At 35.6% G+C, this 10,571-nt stretch overlaps 1 protein-coding gene across 1 annotated transcript; it reads left to right on the plus strand.

Annotated features, from left to right (window-relative positions):
• Positions 1-902: 902 nt before the first annotated feature.
• Positions 903-4,102, plus strand: LOC105044720 (disease resistance protein RPS5-like). Its single transcript, XM_010922711.4, has one exon. The coding sequence runs from the start codon at positions 1,155-1,157 to the stop codon at positions 3,915-3,917; it is 2,763 nt and encodes a 920-aa protein (XP_010921013.3). The 5' UTR covers positions 903-1,154; the 3' UTR covers positions 3,918-4,102.
• Positions 4,103-10,571: the final 6,469 nt, after the last annotated feature.

Raw genomic sequence — 10,571 nt, forward strand, 5'->3', positions numbered from 1 at the left:
AATAACAAGTCATGTGTCCAAATCGCTCAAATAATTTTTTACTTTTTTATGATAAGAATTTGGTAGCCAGAGCTAATGCATTTGGATTAGCTGTTTAGTGGAGTCTAATTAGACTCAGCAGTTCATGGCTCTATTATTTGAGGGATGAGGATTTGCATTTAAGAAAAAAAAAAATGATAGTCTCTCTTTTCTTTACCACACGTGCATTAGCACAGAGTACGCTGTTCTCTCCTTTCTTTGTTATGTTCTCATTAGCTGGGAGCATTGTTTTTGGATTGATGCACCTGGAGCGTTGAGATGATTTCTTTCATTATGAAGCTCCTTTTCCACTGTCCATAATATTACTTTGCCATTGTACTCTCTTCTCCTTTAATCCTTCATGTTATGGTTTAAGCATTTTCTTGCTTTCTTCTAAATTCTCTTTGGAAGAGCAGAGCTTTCTCTGCTAGGTTTGTTTCTTCTTCTTTGTGTATTATTCTGTCGTAATAATATTTGGATGGCATATGGCACGACTTTACATAAGGAAAAAAGAGAATAAAACATATTTTCAGCTGTTGTTATTAATTGGGACTTTTATCTATGACTCTATAATTAGCAAGAGTCATAGATAAAAACAGCAATACAAAGATAATGTTATTTTTAACATAAAAATTATATTTTTTTGAAATAAATCATAATCATACATGTGTCATGAACCCGCGTAGGCATGTGCTACCCAAGTTAAAATAATTAAAAATAGTGACTATGGGATACAATCAAGCCCAATTAAAATAAAGAAAGGCTCAGGCTGCAACCCTGGTGCGCATGTATGGGACCTCAACTAGAAAAATCTGGCTATGAAGCCCCAACTACTATATATATTGTACGAAGCCGCCCTCTTCTTTCCATCCAGAGTTCACCAACCGCTTTACGTTTTCAACTAGGTGAAGTTGGCCACTTTTCCGAACCTACACTTTCTCTCTCTCCAGTTGCTCCCCACTTTTCTGTTGATGCTTTTGCCCTCTTCTCTGATATCCTCTCTCTTCTGATGTGCTTGCTTTATCTCTCCCCCTTCCCACTCTTTTTGATCTGGTGATACCCCCTGCTCTCTCTCTCTCTCTCTCTCTCTCTCTCATCTGTTTGCCATCTTGAGCCATTCTTAACGGCATCCCCTCATGGTGGCACCTACCATAAATCTAAACGACTTGGTTGCGATATGGAATTTCATTTCACCATATCTGAAATATCTTTCAAACCCTGCAAACAAAATCAGGCTTCTAAGAGAGGTCATGCAGCAACTGAAGGCCATCCGGAATGATTTGAATAACCGTGTGTCCTGTCTCGAGCGACAGGGGGAAACTCGCCTTGGCGAGGTGAGTTGGTTGCTGGACCGCGTATCATCCATCGAGCGAGAGGTGACTAAAATAGTAGACGACTATGAACAGAGCAGATGTCTTGGTGGCTGCTCCATCAATTTTTTGAGTATCAACTGGAGGGCTACCCGCAAGCTGGCAAGGGTGGAGGACCTAAGAAGACAAATTACCAATCTTAAGGTCCTCGCCGCCAGATTGCCTCCGCCTCCGGTCCAGGAGATACCTCACACGTCGGAGCTGCTGGGAAGGGAGTCAAATCTAGAGAAGGTTCTCAGATACCTCAATGATGACCACGTAGGCATCATTGGGATATGGGGCATGGGTGGGGTCGGCAAGACCTCCCTCTTGCGTCGCATCAACAACAGTTTTCTCCCCCTCAATGACCATCGAAGCGCTATGTTCCATCATGTGATCTGGGCAACAGTCTCCAAAGACTGTACAGTGAAGCAGCTTCAAAGGGAAATAGCCAAGAGGCTGGGGATGCCTTCACCGGATAATGAACAGGAAGAAGCCACTGAACGCGAACAAGCTACTGCAATCTTCAACCACCTGAAGTGTAGGAACTTCTTGTTGCTGCTGGACGACCTATGGCACAACGTGGATTTGAATTCCGTTGGGGTTCCCATTCCTTCCAGAAGACCCACCGGCCAGCAAAAGCATAAGGTGGTGTTTACCACACGGACGGAGCAGGTGTGTGGCTCGATGGCAGCCCACAAAAAGATCAAGATAAACTGTTTGGAGCAACAGGACGCATGGCAGTTGTTCCAGGATATGGTCGGCCAAGACACGCTCGAGTCTCATCCAAAAATACGGGGGCTCGCAAGGCAAGTGGTCAAGGAGTGTCGTGGATTGCCCTTGGCTCTCACAGTCATCGGGAAGGCTATGTCAATGAGGAAGACTCCCAAAGAGTGGCAAAATGCCATCACACTACTGCGGAGGTCAAAGCTTCCTGAGATCCTAGAAAAGGACGAGGACATGTTTCCCAGACTGAAGCTTAGCTATGATTATTTGCCAGATGATGCTAAGAGAAAGTGTTTTTTGCTGTGCGCGTTGTGGACAGAAGATTTTTCTATAAACAAAAGTGATCTCATCGAGTGCTGGATGGGTCATGGGCTGATCGATGTTGGCGTCTTCAACGACATCAACGAGGCCTACGACAGCGGGCATACCATCATAGGAACGCTAAAATCCGCTTGTTTGCTAGAGCCTGGCATCAACGAAGACGATCAGGTGAAAATGCATGATATCATCGGGGACATGGCACGGTGGATAGCCGCCGACGGAGACGAAAATAATCAGAAATTGATTGTACAAAGTGGTGCCATATTCTGCAGAAGCCCAGCTGATTTGAATGTTTGGGCAACGGCGGAGCAGGTTTCTATAATCCGAAGTGAGATCAGAGAATTCCCTGGCGCTCCTCCAGTGTGTCCCAACCTGGTAACCCTGATGCTCCGACAAAACAGGTTTTTGTCTGCTATACCTAGTAATTTTTTTGTTTCCTTTCCTGCCTTAACTTACTTGGATCTATCCGAGACCCAAATCTTTAAGCTCCCATCGGATATTAGCAAAGCAGAAAATCTTCAATACCTCAATTTGTCATTCACTCCTATCACGCGTCTGCCCAAGAGCTTAGGATCTCTCAGAAAATTGAAATTCCTCCTTCTGAGAGGTCTGCAGAGTCTCACCGAGATACCACCTCAGGTGATATCAAAGCTATCGATGCTAGAGGTGCTGGACCTAACCGACACTCGGTATGAGCATTTGGTAGAATTTAAGGCGCTGACTCAAGGCTTGAAAGCTGTCGGAATCACTGTGGAAACAGTTGACGCTATCGAACGGCTCTCCCAAATGCATCATGTGATGATGTGGCGCCTGCTCACAAGGAAGCTGCTCGACTTGCGCCAGCTGTTGCTATCCAATTTCCTCAGCAGCCACAACATGTCGTCAAGCCTTCGGGAGCTGGAGATTGCATCCTGTGAGACCCTGGAAAAGATTATAATGGAAAAGGGGAGTAAGACAGCAGGGCATGGTGGTGACATTGTAAATCGGAACTGGTGTCTTCCGAAGCTGGAGATTTTGGAGCTAATAGGACTCAAAGAATTAAAGAAAATCAGTTGGAGGGGGTTGCGTCCTTCGACTTACTTTCCAGCACTTTCTATCCTGAAAGTATATGACTGCCACAAGCTGAAGAATGTTACATGGGTTCTCAAGCTCGAGTGCCTAGAGGTGCTTAAATTGGTCTATTGCACGAAGATGGAGCGACTGATCGATGATGCGGATGAGGCAGATGCTAGGACCGATCTGGCGTTTCCGAGACTCAAGAGGATCGAATTAAGCAACCTGCCAAAATTGACCGTCATCCGTCGCAGTCAGTCCACCTTCCCTTCGTTGGAAGTTCTTGATGTGAGAAGCTGTTCATCTCTCGGGAGGCTACCTTTCAACTCGGAGACGCCCAGAAACAAATTAAGAATAAAGGGTGAGCCGGACTGGTGGGATGGGTTACGGTGGAGGGACAGCGATCTCAAATCTTCCCTCCAACGCTGTTTCCGACCACGTAGGCGGTAAACAAAACATCCGGTAGGCTAACTCAAGTTGTTCGGTTGTTGCCGTTGTTGGCGCCATTTTTTTTTTTCCTTTTACTTTTTGTTTGTGTGTTCCCTGCACTGTTGCACTTTGCATTCCTGTGTTTTCTTCCCCTAGTTTTCCAGGGTGCAGCTTTGTGCCTTTTAAAGTCTACTATGTTAGCGTGGGCCCCTGGGTATTTGTGATCGATAAAATGTTGTTTGCCACCGTCCCTAATCATTGTTGAATGCTCTAGTTTGAATAAATGGTTGTGTCAGTCACCACCCGCAATCCTGAAAGGAATATTACTATGAAGTACATGGGGCTTCTAGTAACGAAAAGAAGTAACGTCTCCATTGGCACCATTAAATAGACATCCCAACTAAAAATATCCGTCACTTGCCGACTTAGATTGAATGTTAAAAAATCGTTCGGATGCATTTAACGTACGATGCCGATAAAAATTTAAATTAAAATTAAAAAAAATAGAATCAAAATTAAAATGACCATACCTCTCAATATATTTGTTTTATGATAAAAATTAAAATTAAAATAAAATTTAAATATTAAAAAAAATAAAGATTAAATTTTAGAGAATTGTGACATTTCTATTGCCCTAAGAAATCGGAATAGAAATACAATTTCTATCCAAAAAAATTGGAATAGAAGTTATTTATTCTCATTCTTATTTAAAATTTAATTTTCTCCAACTAAATATGTTTTCAATTTTTATTTCTCTGATTTTATTTTATTACACTAAGAGTCTGGGCACCCCAAATGCACATGTCTACCCTAAAGGATGAGAATATGATGTACAGTTATTATTGATAATTAATGAATAACATCTGGTTAGGAATAAAAGAAGAAAAAACCTACTCAGATTAGCAAGAAAATATGTTGAAAAGATTTGGGTGGTCGAGAACTCCATTTATAAAAGTTTTTAGATTTCCTACAAAAATTTATAGGGCTGTTGCAGAATGAAATTGTTACGTCCCGAACCCAACACCCGGATCGGATATGTGATGGCCGCACGCTCCCTAGGACAAGTCCTAAAGAATATGCAAGGTCTAAAATAATTCATTACAATCTCAACATCTATAATATTTATATTCAATAATAATTAATAAAACTTACATAATTATAATTTAAATTTCTTCAATTATCTGATCAAATATCAATGATACTTTATCCATACATCTGCTTACTCGCAAATTTAAATCATAGCCAATCATGAGCATCCTATAACTCTGAGAAGAAAAAGAGAAATAGAAAAATATGAGCTTTACAGTCCAGTAAAAATCTCACATATCACGTCAGTATAATAATATAATCTAAAAATAAAGATAAGCAATAAAACATAAAATCTAATGTTCAATATCCAGAATATTGCAAATATCCATAAATTATCTATCTTATCAAAAGAGATGCATCATCATATGTTAACAAATGAAATATTTTTATTCAGTATTAGTTTCATGTTTTGTCCTCTATTTCTTCTTTCATAATCATATGATTTTTAATTTTTTTCTTTCTAGCCCTGGACTAACCAAGATTATGCCTCAATCTCCATCCGATCAAATTTCCATTCATAAGCCTATCAAGGCTGTCCCAGACATGAGCTCCTAGCTAGCTGTCCCACGTATGAAAGTCCATGAGGGACTGTCCCAGGCATAAGCTCATAGCGGGCTATCTCAGGCATGAGCTTCTGGCCGGTTGATCTACGTATAAAAGTTCGTGGGGGCTATCCCACACATAAGCTCCTGGCGGACTGTTCCATATGACGAGGTTGGTCCAAACCATATCTTTTTTATTTAATTATTATATGTTGATTTCACTAAATTAATTCTAATTTACAGTATTATCAAATTAGATATATCATATCCATATACTTAAATCATCAATCACTGACATACATACATATTAACACACAATATATGTATATTGAAAAATCATACAAGAAACAATAGTATCTAAACATGATAATCCATCAACATGAATCCAACAATATAAAATCAAAGATACGAATCCAACAATAAAAATAGTATATATATAATGGTGATCATATATAGGGATTCTTACCTCTATCAATGATTATCCAAGCATAGAAATCAATAAATTATTTAATTTATAAATTTTAAAAATAAGATATTTCACTCGACATCTTATGTAGACAGTCGCAACTCTTCATGATCTTGATCAAATATAAAAATTATATATGAAAAAATTATGGATAAATGATCATAATAACATAAATCTAGGACCTCTTCAAGGATCAACCAAGATTGAGATTTTTCTAAGTATCTAAACCCTCCACTAGTCCATAAAACTTTTAGAGAGAGAAAATTTATGAAGAGAGAGAAAAAATCTAGAGAGAAAATTTTATATAGAGAAAATAGAGAGAAGTTGGTAGAGGGAGAAAATAGAGAGAGAAACTCACTCAGTATATAATCTGGATTGAACCTTTCTCGATGTCCTCTTATTCGAGAAATTGATCTCCTATATTTATTAAATTAATATTAATAAATTAAATAAATCAAATTAATTTTTTAAAATCTTCTATTGGGGTTTATCGGAATCCTCACCCTTCTCCTCAATATTTTTCTTCCCAAATTTCTCTAACCATCTAAAAATTAATTAATTAATTATTTAATTTATTAATTTTTTTATTAATTATTTGAGAAGAGAGAGAAAACTCTAGAGAGAGAAAGTAGAGAGAGAATTTGACATTTTAGAGAGAGAAAATAGGGATTCAATCCTAGAGCAGAGAGGGTAGAGAGAGAATTCTCTTTTTTTTTCTTTCTTTTTTTTCTCTTTTTCTCTTCTTTTTTTTCCTTTCCTCCATGGAACAAGGGACCACCGATGTCTCCTGCTTCCCTTCTTCTTCTTCTTCTTTGCAGAACAGGGGGATTAAGTTCCTTCTTGGTTCCAGTCATATGGGACGCTCTCCTCCCATCTTGCCAGCTCGTGGTCGGAGAAGCAGGCCACGACGGTGACCGGAGACACAGGTCCGACGATCAATGACCGATGATGGCAGGGGAAAAACCCAAAAGAAAGGGTGGTAGGACAATCGAAAACAAGAGAAATTGGAATCAGATTTTTTTCATGAAAAATTCCGACACTAATTAGTTAAAATCTAAACTTTAAAGACTATGGAAGACTGAGAGAAACATGATTGAAGAGATCACTTGGCTTTCAATGGATTTGAATCTGATTTCTGGCAGCCAAAACAATGAAGAATCACCGGTGAGCTGGAAGAAAATCAACAGATTTTTTACGGCGATTTTGGAAGGAAAAGTTTACAGATTAAAATCTTTAAATAGACCTTGATTAGAGAGGTTTTTGAGTTGGATTTAAACTCAACATTCCATATAGATTAGGGGTTCTAATCGATGAAGAACTCCTGGAGTTCTTCCACGTCTCCCTTATCCTCTTCCACACTATTCCAGCACGTGCTGGTCAAGTAAGTCTCTCTTTTTTTTTTTTGCTTTGAGATCTAGCTCGAGATGAGGTTGGGGTTAAGTTGATTAGACCTGATTGAGCTGGGTATTACATTCTCTACCCCTCAAAATAATTTTATCTTTGAAATTAAGTTATGTTGAGATATGTACTTAAAAAAATATACATTCATCATGTCATTCTTATGCTTCCGATAATGTCTTACATATTATTTATTTCTCATGATCTTGTTATAATAAAATTATTTGAAATCTCAAATTCATCTTTTATTTATTGATTTCTCAATTTTTTTGAAGAACAGTAACATTTTGGACCTGTATTAACATACCACAGTTATTTGTCAAATACATTCTACTTAGAATTCATAATTGTCTCAGACTACCTATGATAGAAAAAAATAAAGAAAGGCCGAACATCGGACACTCTTCAAAATCATTGATTTTTTTCTTCTTTTGACCTTTCAACAAATTTAACAGGTGGACTTTTATCTTAAGAAAATCTCAACCTTCTATGTCATTTCGAGTAACAATGTTAAATTTCAAAAATATAAGATCTGTGTCGAGATATTTTAGATTGGAGCTTACAAAAAAACTATCAAGCTATTAATAATAAACTTGAGATATCTAAAATTTTTTAGTATTATTTGCAATGAAGCAATCTACTAGCAAAAATTGTCCGGCTATGATCAGATTAGGTCAAAATCTATAGCATCCTTTCATTATCAATAAAATTCTTCTTTATTTGCAACTAATATATTCCATCATAATATCTTTTGATTTAAAAGATTAATATTTCTAATCAATTTAAACTACCATGCCTTTGCTGCACACTCTGATCTTGACTTATCAAATTATATAAGTTTATCAAAAGATAAAAATATCCTTATATGTTAGATCAATCAAAGATAGATCCAACCTTCAAATTTTATATAAAACTTAGAGCAAAACTTTAAGTTTCTTTATCTTTACTATCTCTTGGGCATAGCACATCAAAATTAAATGTTCATCTACTTTTTATATTTGAAATCATTACATAAGCTTCACCACTCCTAAAGAATCCAATATATCTAGAATTAATTTGAGTTAACCTCTGATTTATCTTACAATCATTTAGACAACTTTCAAACCAATCTTTATTCGCAAAAGAATTAACTCCAACTTGAACAAACTAGAAGAACTCAAGTCAATATTTTTGTAAGTAGAATCAACTTGGATAATTCTTATAAAGCTCCCTTCATCACAACCCTTAGCATCAATAGATAAATCCATACAAAATTTTATCCCTTATATAAGTCATTCAAAATTTAACAATAACAAGATATCTTAGATCAGCTCAAAAATCTAAACTTTGATTTGAATTACAGTCCACTATCTTCAATAATCATAAAAAAAAAGTAAAGAATCCAATCTAAAGATGGTAATATGAATTATTAACACTACAAAAAAATAGATTATTAAAGATGAAAATTTTTTGTCGCTAATAATCTATTTTCATCGCTAATAACTAAAAATAGATTATTAGTGATGAAAATTTTTTGTCGCTAATAATCTATTTTCATCGCTAATAGTTATTAGTGATGAAATATTCATCGCTAATAGTTATTAGCAATAAAATATTCGTCGCTAATATTTAGTCACAAATAATCATATCATTGATAATATTTTAGGATGAAAATCTTATTTCATCGCTAATAAAATTTATTTACGATGAATAATTTTCATCGTAAAAAATTTATAGATGAAAAATTTTAATCATAAAAAAAATATTTATGACGAATAATAATGTCGCTAATAACATTAATAGCGATGAAACTTTTTGCTATTAATAACATTAATAACATTAATAGTGATGAATAATAATGTCGCTATTAATTTAATTAAAATATAAAACTTTTAAAAATTTTTAACGATGAAACTTTTCATCGCAAATAATTTTTTGTACAATAAAAAATTTTCATCACTATTAATTTAATAATTTTTTTAAAAAAAATAGATTTAAATAATATTAACGATGTAAAACTTACATCGTAAATACTATAATTTTCAATAAAAATTTTTGTTGCTAATAATTATTTATGATAAATAAATTTTCATCATTATTAATTTTATATAATATTTTAATAATTTTATATTTATTAAAAAAATTAAATTATCATACTAAAATATTTTTGGCAATCAATATTTCATCAGAAACAATTCTGTCACTAATAATTTAAACATATTTTTTTAAAAATAATTTATGAATATATATTTTTAATTTATATTTATAATATTTTTTATAAATTAAAAATTAAAAATAAAAATAAAAAGTTTACACAATAAATTTATAAATAAATTTTATTATTTTATTATATTAAATTAAAATTATAAGAAGTTTGAAATAAAAATAAAAAACTACATAAAGAAGCCATCAAGTGTCGGCATCTGGAGAATGAGCTAGGGAAGGGGAACGCTCGAAAGAGTTTGGACCGATCTACTGCTGCCTCATCAGCTGTATCGTTTGCTCCATCTGCGCCATCCGCTTCATCATCTGAATCTAGAGCTGTTGATACTCATTGATGCGTACCACCAACTCTTGAGCTTGCTGTCGGTCCTCGATAGTCTGTCTCTGTACCTCTGTCAGTCGAGCTTCACAGGCAGAATGGATGTCAGTCCTAGACGAGCGTGAGGATGAGGGAGCAGTGATCCCATACCTTAGACTTCTAATATAATAGGATCTCGTACCAAGCACCTGATCACAGATCTCATCATCTGTGGATGCAGTCGAGCCCTCAGAGATAGGTTGGGATCTCATGTCTGTCATATGGTCTGAAAATTTAAAATTATAGCTATTTTAATTTTATAATAAAAATCAGACTGTGAATGAAAAAATAATTAAAAAAACTTACAAAGAGCTCCTGACTCCCCATCGTCCACTCCTTTGACCGTCGCTAGTGGATCCGCTGGTAGATATCGATCCTATCAAAAAGTTCGTTAGTCTTAGCATCTCTCTGCAATTTGAAAATAATTAATTAAAATTTTTTAAATAACTAAATAATTATATGCTAATTAAAAATTAAAAATTACCTACCATGTGCTCCATGTGACAAGCGAACGACTTCGAATCCTCACAATATGGTACAGTCTGTCTCGCCCGATTCGTGATGTTCTGGGCACATCTTCTCTGTACAGTTACTAGTCAAATTAGTAGATAACAAATTTA

The sequence above is a fragment of the Elaeis guineensis genome, chromosome 13 (assembly GCF_000442705.2).
Source record: "Elaeis guineensis isolate ETL-2024a chromosome 13, EG11, whole genome shotgun sequence".
NCBI lineage: Eukaryota > Viridiplantae > Streptophyta > Magnoliopsida > Arecales > Arecaceae > Elaeis > Elaeis guineensis.